Genomic DNA, 14,203 nt, shown 5'->3' on the forward strand with positions numbered 1-14,203 from the left:
CACTGATCTTTGAATCAATCTGATTCATGAACAAATTGTATTTGTGAACTGAATCTGCTGATCAAATATAAAGAACTGGCTTAAAAAGGATTCATTCAATGATCAAGTTCAAACTCTTCCACACAAAGCAATTATGTGCTGTATATTCCAAGGCTTCTGAAGTTGCAAGATTGTGTGGAGCAAACAAAAATCTAAATGATTTATTTTACTGATAATTTTCCCCTCCAATAAGCTGTTAACATTAGATCTGCTGGGACTGGATCTTTGAGTTAGTGAGCTGAAATTGTGGACAGATATTTCAGCACGATTTGTGCACCAAATCAGTTGGTTACAACATATGGGTTTGGAACAAAATAATAAATAATGACAGTTTTTCATTTTTGGTTGAGCTATTCCAGAATTGCCCTGTTGTTTCTAAAAAAAAAAAAATGCTGTGGGCATCAGCATTTTTAGCACTGACAGCACTTTTCTTTATAACCGCTAGCCAGAAAACGTCTATGTTTGGCAGCATCATAAAAAGCGTGCTCTGATTCTGTCAACAGATGAGATTTACACACACATCTGTCGCTTACCTGCCTTGAGCTGGGCCTAAACCTCCCCACCTCATCTTTTATACCCTGCCCCTACAGGCTGCTCTGCTGTCCCATTGATTTCACGTCTTTCTCTAAAGCTTCGAGCTGCACGCCTTTCTGGTCACCTGATTACATCTAGACCCAACCCTACATTTATTACACGGACACACATACATGCACTTGCTGAATCCGTGACTTGGCGAAGGTCACATTGGGTTTGTTTGCACAGGCTGCTATATTCTTTTCTAAGTAAGGCTCAATCAAGAAGCATAGCGAGGGAACGAACAAACAACAAAATGAACTATTGAACAACAGGACATGCAATTAAATTGGCTGTGTCTGTATGTATCTTTTTATAGCCATCTGGCTTCACTTGAATGAACAAAGATGAGGATTCCTAAAACATTTTATCTTTTCAAAATGCTTTGTGCATGCCTCTCACTCGCCTGGTGTGCACACATACACACAACAAGTTCAATAGCTGGCAGTTCAAACAATCGCAGTGTCTGTAGGTAACAAAACCGTTGCTATCATGCCATCTTATCATTACGTTCTTGAGCTATGTCCTTTTGCCTCTTTGTCTTGGACTCGCTTGGTTTCTTATCGGAGCACTAACTCATGACTGCAGACTTCCAGGACTGAATGGAGAGTTCTGGAAATGAGTGGCTGTTTGGGAAGCATGGCTTCCACTAACATTTCCATCAAAATGTGCCAATCATGCATAACAAATAATCTTATACGCTTTATTTTGTGTCCGGTTAGAAATGATAGAAAAATGAGAGTAAAATGATAATTAATGTATTTTAAATTGTATATCACCAAAGTATTACCAAAGCAAGGCTGAAAAACTGTCAAATTAGATGTATCAGTTTCAGTTTAAGTAAGCCAGCAGCTTATTAGTTTAGTAGTTAAGAAAAGCAACACTTTTGAAATAGATTTCAGAATAGGAGTTTTCAGAGATAGAACCATTTATTTATTTATTATTTTATTGATTTATTTTAGCCAGTGGTTAAGTTGTTTTTTTATTAATTGGTGAGATTTATTATTATTATTATTATTATTATTATTATTATTATTATTATTATTATTATTACTAGTAGTAGTAATAATAGTATAAGTATACAGTACACTGTGGGCTGCACAGCATTGTAGCATTACATTTATTTATTTATTTTTTATTATCTGTGTTTTATTTTTCTGTCACTGTCATTCTGTTACACGGTGGAAGCTTCTGTTACGAAAACAAATTCATAGTATGTTTAAACATACCTGGCAATAAAAGCTCATTCTGATTTTCAATTTTAGCCAGATGTGTGTTTAGTTGAAGTGTAGCACATTTACTCTAAATTCAAAATGGTTTACTACTCTTACATTATATTATATAGTGATACGGCATAAATAATAAAAGCATGGTCATATTACTAAAATTATAGCAACACTTTGCAGGAAAAAAGGGAAATTGTGAAAAACAATTGGCCAGTATGAATTCTCGAACACAAAAATTCCTATTGAAATAATTTGCCTTTGATATCTGTGTTTCCCCACTCTTGAGAAGCACCAGTCGCCACTGCTGGAAATCAACTTAGTCTCATTAATACTGCATGAAGGCATGAAGTCCTTTTCTGTTTTGCCTCTTGAGGTTCCTTGTTTTGACAGCGTGTACCCGCACCAGACCAGAACCCTTTCAGCTAACCTGTTCCGAATAAGGTCAAACTCTAGCATGCAGTGCATGGGTGAAGCGAAGACCTTTTAGAAAACATCATGGTTTGAGTTGCACAAACTTCACTTTGTTTTAATGCTTCAGAACAGTTCAACATACTAAGTTAATGCAGATCTTTACTTTGGGCTTGTACTACAACACAACATTTAACCAATTAAACCTTTATTGTAGGTTTGAGCAATTTACTCATAGGGTTTAGATCAAAAAGAAAATATGCCTGGGGCTGTTTTTGTTGTGCAGCAAAGATGCATACAGAACTGTTGTGTGTTTTGGATATAGCAAGGTGTGCAAACCTGAAACAATTCACAGCTGTGGCAGGTGGCCTCTGCTGGAGCATGCAATGTTTACCTCTGTTATAGAGGTTTGGATTTAAGTGAATGCCACCAACCTTCTCCCTATAGCTTAGAAAAACAGAGTGGAGATCATATCGTCTGTCACCTGGGCAGCATATTTGATTGACAGGCTGGCAAGGGGGTGAGGCTTGTCAGCACTAAGCTTTTCAGGCTGTTACTACTTACGCTGTCACAGGTAATGACATGAACAGACCCAGTCAGCTGACCTGGGTGATGTAGTGGTAGCGGAACATCAGCTAACAAAGTTGCGACAAACGGGGCGCTTGAAAGTCCTTGTAGTTCAATTTCGCCCATATGTAGGCTTTTTATATTACTCTTCTAAGTTGTCACACAATGCTATGCTTACGTATTTTTCATTAGCATTCCTTTTTATTTCCCCAGCTTGTGGTCCCTGTCCCTTAGCAGCTTCTAAAATAGAAGCCTAATTAGCTTCCCCGGGTAGTGAAGAGAGAACAGAAGACAATATCTGGCTCCTTGTCAATACACATGGCAACGAGTGCACAAATAAAGCAGCGTGCAAGGGTGGGTGGTTACAAGGAGGAGAAACCCACTGTTTAAACATCAGGGTGGTTCTGCCAGAAAACTCCAGTTTTGGCTTGTCACATTGGGTCACACGGGGAAAACTCGGGCACCGGTCCCTTCAGGCTCGATGCACGGCTGCAGGTAGCAACAGCCTGGTGGAGTACTTGTGAATTTTCCCCTAGTTAAGTTGGACTCTCTTTGTGCGCTTTGGCAGTGCTGTGCAAAACAGGTGGCACAATTGGGAGATGTTGTATCCCATCCTGAGTGGCAAGATGAGGTATTTGTTGGAAGCCCATGAAACATACTTTCCCAATGCATTTTGTTCTTTCCTACCTCACAGGAGATGTCTTGGCAGCGCTGAAATGTGAATCCTTGTAGGAAACTGTACCCGGTCATCCACCTAGCATGTTTAATTTTTTTTTTGTTGTTTTTTTGTTTTTTTTTCTCTACCAGCACACAGTATTGTAAAAACCAAATAATAATTAGTACTGTTAGCTCATTTAGCTCATCAAAGTTATCTGAATATGGTCACTCACAGGTGCAAAATGCAATAAAAATCATAAAGCAAAGAAGAGTTGAAAACAACATAGTATCAAGTCACAGCACAATGAAATTAAGCCCTAACAGAAATGCTCCTGACCAATAGGGTCAATCCATTGATGAAGAATTTTGGCCACATTTGCTGGCTGAATACGTCATCGAGGTTGTCTAATTTAAGCAAAGTAACCATTACATTGCAAAGTAAGAAAGAAATTACAGTAATTTACACCTCACAACAATTTAATAATGGTCACTTTTCTTAAATGATAAATCTTCCGAACCTCTAAATTCCCTGATTTTCCAGCTCAAAATCATGTAGTTCTATGGAGCAACTGCCTTTAGTTGTTTGGATTGTTGTGATAAAATAAATAAATAAATTTCTCCTGACCACAGTAAATTAAGAATATTTTTCTTAGCTTACAGAGCACTGCAGGAATATGTCTTAAAACTGGAAAACTAGTTAGAATATTTTCATTTCTGGTTTCTTTTGCATTTCTCTTTTTTTCTTTCTTTTCTTTTTGAAAGGGGTCATGAACTGGCTTTTTTCTTTGTACTGTTCTCTGAGGTCCACTTATAATGTTATCAAGACTTTTACATCAAAAAACATCATAATTTAGAAGTAATAGGCTTTTTGTCCTTTTTTGACCCCCCTCACCAGAACACTCTCTTTGAATAGGAGTGGCAGATTGTAGACTCTAAAATAAACGCCAAACTGCTATGATTGGCTACCAGCTGTGTATGTTTGACATCCTTCACAGATGGACGCTGCTGTGATTTAGGTTACAAACACATAAATACTCAGTACATATCAAACGATCTATAATAACAGACAAAGCAATACTGAGCATGTAATAGAAACAGTTACTCACACTTGTGTGTTGCAACATTACTGTCGGATCTTTGTTTGTAAACGAATCTGCAGTAAAATGAAGTAAACAAAGGACCAAATTCTTACTGCCATGGTCTGCGTAGACCTGTGTTTGGCTCTCTGGTTATTTACACTACACGTGTGAATCGGTGGGCGGGGCTAAACAGGCAGTGCTGTAGAAGCAGGCGTTGATCATCTTCTGGTGAGGCGGGGTTTAGCCACACTAGTACGTTACAAAGTGGCACATTCCACAACCTGTCGTTTTGGCAGATTGGCTTCAATATAAGCTATTTTTAGACTAACAAGAAAGTTTTGAGTTCTGAAACTAACAGGATGTTTTTATAGTACAATAACCTGTCAAAAGATCAAAGGAATTTTGATTTCCCAGTTCATGACCCCTTTAAGGCTTTATATGTCTTGAACAAAGCCATTGCTAACAATTGGCTAAATTAATCTACAGAGGTTTGGGACATTAAACCTTATCACCAAAACTTCATATCGGGAAAATTCATTTACTCACTAGTCTGCTTTTACAGCCTTGTAGTGTTTATACTATTGTAACTCAAAATTTAAACTTGCTGATTTTAAACTAATAAAATAAAATAAAATAAATAAAAGAGCTTAGTGGTCATAGTTTGTTTGTAGCCTAACTTTAGCCTTTTACTTCTGCTCATTGTGTTTAGGCTTCAAAACTCATAAAAGTTTTGTTCATTTGTGTCAGTGTAAAACTTTTGTTGGTCACAGAGTTTATTTTCTGCAATATTGGCTTTTTGACAAGGGAACCAGGGTCATGCTAACTTCGAATTGGCCTACGAAATTACACAATCTCTGCAGCGCTCTATTGGCAAATTTGTCAATATCTTTTTCAGTTTTGCTTCTCAAGAAAATGCAAGTTGTTTTAGGAACTTTTTTAATTTCTGCTTTAACAAGACTTTAACAAAATTGGTGTATTTTTATCCAGATGCTTCCTAAAATCTCATATTGTATCTGTCTTACTAATGTATGTTTTTCTAGCAGACAATTTATTGTTTTCCTTGCTGTGACTTTATGTGATGCGTGCCACAAACACACATATCTGTTAGAGTCATCCTCATCCTCCAACTCGGTTGATGAGGGATCGTCTCAGAAAGCTTTGAGTGTTCAGGCGACTAATGTTTTAACTGCGCGGCGCTCACTCGTGTAACATACGCCGTGAAAGATGTCATAATTGTGCCTGGATTGCACAGGACACCTGCTCCATTTTCCTCGCCTAGTCCAAGTTTTCTAATCTAATACACAACATTTGAGACTGGAGTGATAGTGTGACACGACTGAGTGTGCGTCTTTGAAGCTTGACAAACCACTTTAGACTCAAAATCTTGGCACTGGCATTCGGTTCCAGTAGGAGGCACTAATTAAAAGTGTAAGATGTTGATTAAGATTGAGCTTGCTATGGAGATACCCTTGAGGGAAACTCAAAAAAGAGCTGAACGTGAAGTAAAGGGAGCAGATTAACAACAGAGGGGCTTTACTTCAGAAAGACTTCTGTCCCTGTTTATGCAGAGCTAGAACTGTCCATACCTTTGCCTTGATTCACCTTTGAAAAGCCAGAGAGCTTGTACAGAGATGGCAACATTTAATTGGCTGCAAATCTGTACTGTCTGCTGCCTGGCATTAAATTACATCCCTGACTGATATGACCTTTTTAAATGATGTATCGATTTGTTAATACTGCTTAGCATTAGCGCCTGGGTACCATGATGTCGTCGCACGAAATTGAAGGAATATTTGAGCTGGTATTGATTTAGTGAAAAGGCGGAAGACGATGTGATATTTTCGGGTCTGTTTGCTTAGTGGATTCTTCTTTCCTGCTGTGTTGACACAAAACTGCCTCCCTCAATCTCTCTCTCTCTCACTCTTACACACACACAAACGTGCGCACACACACACACACACACACACACAAATTTTTTTGGTAATGATTAACTGAAGAGGCTCAAAGAGGCTCATAATTAACTGAAGAGGCTCAGGCATGTAACACTCACATTTAACATATTAGCCTTTATAGTAAAACATGGCAATGTCAACATTGCAGTTGATTGGCTGAAATCACCGTAGGACTTTTTAAATGGTAGTTACACTTAATTAAAAAGGAAACTTCCTGTTTTTTTTTGTTTTTTTTTTCTTCAGAGACAAACAATACTGCAATATCTATGGAAGCCCGTTTCCACCGCTGAAAAAAAAAAAAAAAAAAAAAGATTATTGCAACTTTTTATCTCACAATTATTTAAATTTTTCTCACAATTCCGTGAAACAAACTCTAAATTGCGAGATATAAACTCACAATTCTGAGAAATATCAGAATTGTGAGTTAAAAAGTCGCAATAGGGAGATATAAAGTCAGAATTGCGAAATATAAGCTTGCAATTCTGAGAAATAAAGTCTCACAAAAATTGTGAGATAATAACCTGAGTCGCAATAACCTTTTTTTATTTTTTATTCAGTGGTGGAAAAGGCCTTCTATAAATATCTGTACAAAACATGCATTGATAAAAAAACTAGTACTGTCTGGATTCTTCAAATTTCAGAGAGTGTGAGTTGAATGAAGAAAATCTTCACTGTTGATGAGGAGCCTTCTTTAAGTAAGTAGGTGTTGCAAGTTGATATGCGATAGAAACCATTTACAAATTTAGTATGCTTATAACATCATCATTGTGAGCAAGAATTTGAATCAGTTTTAGGAAATGGGATATTTTACATCTTAAAGGTGTGGATACATTTAACATTGTTTGGTGAATTTTTACAAGCGTCAATGGGAATCCATGCAATTGTGAATTTCATATGTGGACAAAAGAGTTCCCTGAAATTTTGCAACGGGTTCAGATTAGTCATGCCAATTTGTGGCGTTGACCAACAACTTAGTTTGAAAGTGAATTCTGTGCCTCATACATCACTACACTAAAATTATAATTATATTAGCATCCACACCAACAGATGATAATGTTCTATTTATTATAAGCACACACTTTAGTTATGTCATCTGCCATTTAAATGTCTAGCATAACCGAGTGGATTCTAATTGGATATTAATGTGTTTATCGCTAATTTGCTGAAAAAAAAAAAAAAAAAAAAAAAAAAAAAAAACAATTTTTAAAGTGATTCCAATGTTGTTGTTATTGTGTTATTGATCTGGTGTGGAATTCCCTATTTTCATTGAATTAGAATGATCGCTATATCAATGCCTTAGATATCGTGCTTGGTGAGAAAGTTCCTTAAATCTTACATTTCTTAAACTCTTAATAATATTTATAGAACCAATATCATATTTAAGGCTGAAATAATCTATAAGACAAAGTTTAGATAGCAGCTGGTGCTGAATGAATGGTTGAAAAGTAGTAAGGGAGAAAATAATAATAATAAAAAAAATGCTTCAGTACCCCACTGCAAAAATTGCTGTATTCCATCTCTGTTCCTCAACTCCAAACAAGGAGTGTCTAGACTTTGAAGTCTCTGCAGACTGTGAACAGATATAGTCCAGTGCAGTATAATATCATTAGCAGGGCAGGTTAGCACAATCTGCTGGTGTATTGTTGGGATAGCAGGCTTTTAAAGAGAGGGTAATAGGCTACTGTACCTCCCTACAAGATTTGTGTGTGAGTGTATGTATGTGTGTGAGTGTATGTGTGTGTGTGTGTGTGATGTGTGTGTGTGTGTGTGAGTGTGTGTGTGTGTGTGTGTGTGAGTGTATGTATGTGTGTGAGTGTATGTGTGTGTGTGTGTGTGAGAGAGAGAGTGTGTGAATCAGTTTTTTCAATTATTATTATTATTTATTTTTTTAAGTGGTTATAGTTGTAGTTTTAGATAACTATAAAAACCCTGGTATGTGCTGATTTATAAATTCAAACACAAATATTTTATTTTGTTTTAAAAGGTGTTTCAACAAAACAAGGGTTAAACTGCAAAAATATGAATGAATGAATGAATGAATTTAACAAACAAAACAAAACTTATTTACTTAAAAATAGATACATAAATAATGATGATGATGAAAAATTAGAAGTTAGCCAAGCTTGTTGACTTGGTTAGTGGCTTAACCTTATCTTTAGTATCTGGTTTTGTTGTTTACTTGTCCTTCACTTAAATCTCTCTGTAGCTCTGTTTGTCGGTCTGATCTCTCCCCTCCTCTCTCTCTCTTTTCTCTCTCTTTCTGCTGGAACAAGCAGATGTAATCTGAGTGAGTGAGTAGTTGGTGAGCGTGTTAATAGTGTTAGGCTGTAGGCAGGGTGCCGTTCTGGTTCGGCTCAGCTGCACATGCATTTGATGGATCACTCTGCTGTCAGATCAATTTTAGAAACGCATTGGAACCAGATAGACAAAGAGAGAAAGAGTGAGCAAGACAGGGAAGGATGGGGTGGAGTTAATCGGGTACGGAACCACACCAAGTGATATAAAAGGGAGGACATATGAAGACACTGGGGGTGAGAGATATAAAGATGATACCACCACAAGAGAATGCCAGAAACAAAGATGGGCTAAAATAGTATTGCTAAAGAATGCGTGGGAAACTGAAAGGTTAAAAAAAAAAAAAAATAATAAAAATTAAAAAAAAATTGTAGTGAAAACTATCCAATATTTCCCTCTCCATCGCCCTTGATATTTATAGCTGATGAGGACTTGAGGCTAGAGAAAAAGAATGATCTCTTTCACCCATGTGCTGAATCTGGTGGAAACTGATTATTAACTACACTCCTCCATACCAACTAAAACCCACTTTTTTTTTCGATTTGCGCACCACAGACATGTAGAAATTTGTGCACTAACTCACTCTTCACCTCAACAGGAGCAGCAAAGGTCATTAATACCAGTGTGTTAGAGAGAGAGCTATTGCTAAGGCAGGTTTAGATGTTTATCAATGCTGAAGCGTAATAATGAATAATGATATAATTATTATTAGTCAATCACAAAATTTTGGGCCATATCGTGCAACCCAAAAACAAAACATTACATTACATTACATTACATTAAGTTACATTATGATACAATACAATGTGATTAGATTAGATGTTAGATTAGATTGATTGATTGACTGATTGAAGTTGCAGCTTAAGTTCATTCTTTGAAGTTTATTTAGCTGGTTTTAGAGGTGTTTTGGGTCCATTTCTTTTTTGTCCCAGCTGGGAATGTGCTCACTAGTGCTACCGACTGCAGCTTCTTCCATTCTTCCAGTTTTCCATGTATTCGATCAAACAGGTAGTCTAAACCACAAACTTTACTGCATTGGTTGAGCCAAAATAGTTGGACATGCTCGAGCAAACAGAACAATGTTTTGAAAGACCCACAGTTTTTATATTCCTTTGAAAGTCTACATATGAATGGTCTGTACATAGTTGTCTCTGCACAACTGAGATAGGAGAAAGTATTCTAACATGGAAAAATTACCTCTACAGCACCCATTTTCTAAAGAACTAGAAAAAAAGTCATTTGTTGCATTGAAAAAAAAAAGTTCATTTTTTGACATCAGGCTGTAAACCCTTTTTGCTTTAATTGGAACATTTATTTTTAAGAGTGAATAGTGTGGTGGAGATTTGATAGTTGTTGAAGAGTGTTTGGAGAGAGTTTAAGAAGAGTTTTCTCGAGCTGTAGAGCTGGCTAAAGGGAGTTTTGAGGTTACAAAGAGGTTGGGGAGTTTTCACAGGGGATGTGCTGTGAATTAAAAAGCAAAAGGAAGATGTGACTGACTGATGGAGTTTGTGGAAGAAGTGACAATCGTTTGACTACTGCCTACATAGACAGCTGTCTTCTAAAGTAGCATTCTAATCATAATAGGGTGTTATGAACAATTTACATTCAGTTTCCCATTAGCATGTTGGGGTTGTTAGTATTTAAACTAACTGTTTTTTTTGTTTTTTTTTTGAAAGTGAAAATGAAAGTGAAGTGACGTGTGGCCAAGTATGGTGACTCATACTAGGAATTTGTGTTCTGCATCTAACCCATCAAAAAGTGCACACAAAAAGTAGTGAACACACACACACCCAAAGCAGTGGACAGCCATATTGCTGTGGCGTCCGGGGAGCAGTTGGGATTTTCAGTGCCTTACTCTTAGGTCTCACCTCAGTCGTGGTATTGAAGGTGGAAGAGAGCGCTGGTTATTCACTCTCCCCACGGGCCATGACTAAAATTTCATTTATTCCTGTGATGCAAAGCTGTATTTTCATTATCATTACTCCATTCTTCAGTGTCACATGATCCTTCAGAAATCATTCTAATATGCTGATTTGGTCCTCCATTTTTTTTATTCTAATTATAAATTATTTAGAATAATTTAAAATTGCATTTTCTCCAGTTTTTATTTTTTTCTTTTTATTTATTTCTTCATTTAAGACATTTCTTGCACCTAAATATGCTGTTATTTCAATCATCTGTCATCTTTTTTAATATATAAATATCTTCATTTCTTAAATTCCCATACCAAGACTCTTGTTTAATTGCGTTGTTTCACTCTCAATTAGTTAAGCAATGCTTAATTAATAATGCATGGAAAAGCACTGACATGATTCTCTTACACAAACAGAAGATAAACTGCAGAGAAACTAACTGGATCAAAGAAAAGGTCAATGAATCAGTGCATTTATACATTTAAAGTGTATTCGTTCAATGCACATTGGAAGCTATTGCTTTTTTCTTCTTGTAAGCCACCACAACTACATTAAAGAACTTAATGAAAATTATGTAGTCAAAAACAGAAAATTTGTTCCCTTGCGTTTTTAAAAAGTTTCACGTATATATGACAATGTTTTCAAAATGATTCACACATATCCACGAAAACCTTGTTAGTAAACAGTACCTCTAGGGAAGGGACGATTTTATGTTGTATAAGAAGCGCCTTTGCTGCTGGTTGTAATATTGGTGAAGTAAATCCATACTTTGCTGAAGAAACTCTTAAGCAGCAACAACAGTACCATGTACTCTGCCATAGTTGTGTATGTTTGTTCGCGCTTGCCTTGAAAATCGACACATACTGCTCATGTCTACATATATAACACGTACTACGCACGTGCATTACGTCACCATTTTCAAAGATTTCCGTTTTGGGTGTTTATACGAAAATGATAACGGTGGTGTTTTCAAAAACTTGCACTTTGAAACCCTCTTTCAAAAATATGTGTTTTAGTCCCCAAAACACCGTTGTCGTGTAAAAGAGCAGGCAAAACACATACAAAGTTTCCAGTTTTTGGCTGAAAACACTGTCATGTAAACGGCCCCTAAGAAATGTGAAACCAATTCTATCTCTTTCTTTTCTTTCTTCCTAGATGACTCAGGAGCAGTACATCCTGGCATCTCAGCCAAACCCCCTCCAAAGGCCGGGATGTGCTACTGTGTACCCGGTGGGGATTTATGGCTGGCGAAAGCGCTGTCTCTATTTCTTCATCCTCCTCCTCCTCGTCACCATGATCGTCAACCTAGCCTTGACCATCTGGATTCTAAAGGTCATGAACTTCACCGTGGTGAGCACTTCTCTGTCTCTTCTTGTTTTCCTCTCTTGCTTATAATATTTATTTGTTTTCCAGGGCACGCTAATGCAAGCATCACTGTTAGTATTGATTAAACTTATGGCCAACCCTTAAGTATTAAACATTGGTGCATAACTCATCCTGTGTTATTGGCATGAATTATACCACAAATCAGATATTTTCTTGAGGAGAGATGTGCTATCACTCCCATTGTCTTGCACTGAAGGAAGGATTTAAGCCATATCTAGGGACTTGAATATCAAAGATACCCTGAGAGATCAACCACATATATTTTACCTTTATATATATACAATATAATAAAATAAAATATAAAAATATTTATACATATTAGATAAAATAATATGAAATAGAAATATATTTTATATATTTTTAATTAAATCTTAACCAAACTGCCTTTTATTTTATAAAAACAAAATAAAAATAAATAAAGTCAAACTGTATGATTTACACAAATGAAAGTTTGTTAAAGGGGTAGTTCACCCAAAAAGTACAATTCTGTCATTAATTACTCCCCCTCATGTCGTTCCAAACCTGTAAGATAAATTAAGATACTTTTTGATGAAATCCGAGAGCTTTCTGACCCTGTATAGACAGCAACGTTCAAGGCCCAGAAAGGTAATTAAGTACATCGTTAAAATAGTCCATGTGAGATCAGTGGTTCAATCTTAATTTTATGAAGCTAGGAGAACTGACACAAAACTGGCATTCTGACGTAGAACCCGGATGCGCTGTGCCTTGTTTACAAGCAAAGGAATGCACACGCATGCATCGTGGTACTGTCATGAATTGTCCTGGAGACTGACAAGGAAGAGAAGAACTTGTTGAATAAAGTCGTTATTTTTGTTTTCTTTGCACACAAAAAGTATTCTTGTAGCTTCATAAAATTAAGGTTGAACTATTAATGTCACATGGACTATTTTAACGATGTCCTTTCTGGGCCTTGAATGTGTCAGTTGCATGGCTGTCTATGTAGGGTCAGAAAGCTCTTGGATTTCATCAAAAATATATTCATTTGTGTTCCGAAGATGAACGAAGGTATTACAGGTTTGGAACGACATTAGGGTGATTATTAATGACAGAATTTTCATGTTTGGGTGAACTAACGCTTTAAGGGTAAGATCAGGTAGAAATAGCCCCTAAAGTGCACTTTGACTTTTGATAGTGTAGTAATGCACTTAAAACCACTCTCATCAATCTGATTCTCAGCAACTTTACATACATTTGTTGCTGTCTCTCATTGTCCCAAATTCTCTGTCTCTTTCTATTTGCGTGAATGGCCTTACTCGGATGATCAGGTGCTAGCTAGCAAGCATGAGGTCAGAACACTTTATTTACCCAGCTGATTTGTCCTTGTTTAACAACATCTGCCACACATGCTGGCTATACGGAATTACAAAGTATGGGCTGCTTGGATCAGCGGAATCATGAACCTTCTCAAAAATTTACACTCTGTGGTTTGTCTGCCGAAACGGCAATACAAAATGAAAGGATTTTGTGGTTTTATGTAGGTGTATATGTGATTTAGGCAGTAATGTTTTAAAAACTGGGAACTACAATACCTCTTTGTAGAGTTAGCATGTGTTTGAGTCACTGCTATTGTAACACATGACAGGCTAATGAAACCTCTTTATTGTGTGTGTGTGTGTGTGTGTGTGTGTGTGTGTGTGTGTGTGTGTGTGTGTGTGTGTGTGTGTGTGTGTGTGTGTGTGTGCTATGTGTGGTATTAGGCCTGTGAAGCTGATATATTTCAATTGTGACTTTCCATTATCTTGCTTAAACAATTGTTTGAACTATATACTGTAGTGCCTCTTATGGGTCTTTCCTCAACTACAGTGGCAGACATTAATAAACCATTTGGTTCGTCACTACATGGGTCACAAGAGTTTAGAGTGAATGACCACATAAAGGACATTTCTACCATTTCGATGTAAATCTAGTGTTCTGCACATGTTTCTGTGATGGGTAAGTTTAGGGGTAGGGGTTGGGTTAGCTGATAGAAAATATCATTAAACTGATAGAAAAGCAGCGGAAGTCTATGCAATGTCTTCACTAAAATAACCAAACAAACGCGTGTGTGTGTGTGTGTGTGTGTGTGTGTGTGTGTGTGTGTGTGTGTG

The 14,203-nt window shown here is 36.8% G+C and overlaps 1 protein-coding gene across 3 annotated transcripts in view; it reads left to right on the forward strand.

Annotated features, from left to right (window-relative positions):
* Positions 1 to 14,203, forward strand: part of LOC109073381 (zeta-sarcoglycan) — a 237,824-nt gene that overhangs the window by 147,519 nt on the left and 76,102 nt on the right. For all 3 annotated transcript variants that reach the window (XM_042720165.1, XM_042720236.1, XM_042720101.1), the window contains exon 2: positions 11,865 to 12,059. In XM_042720165.1, the coding sequence (XP_042576099.1) occupies positions 11,865 to 12,059 (195 nt within the window). The remainder of the gene's footprint in view (positions 1 to 11,864; positions 12,060 to 14,203) is intronic.

The sequence above is a fragment of the Cyprinus carpio genome, chromosome A1, assembly GCF_018340385.1.
Source record: "Cyprinus carpio isolate SPL01 chromosome A1, ASM1834038v1, whole genome shotgun sequence".
Lineage (NCBI taxonomy): Eukaryota > Metazoa > Chordata > Actinopteri > Cypriniformes > Cyprinidae > Cyprinus > Cyprinus carpio.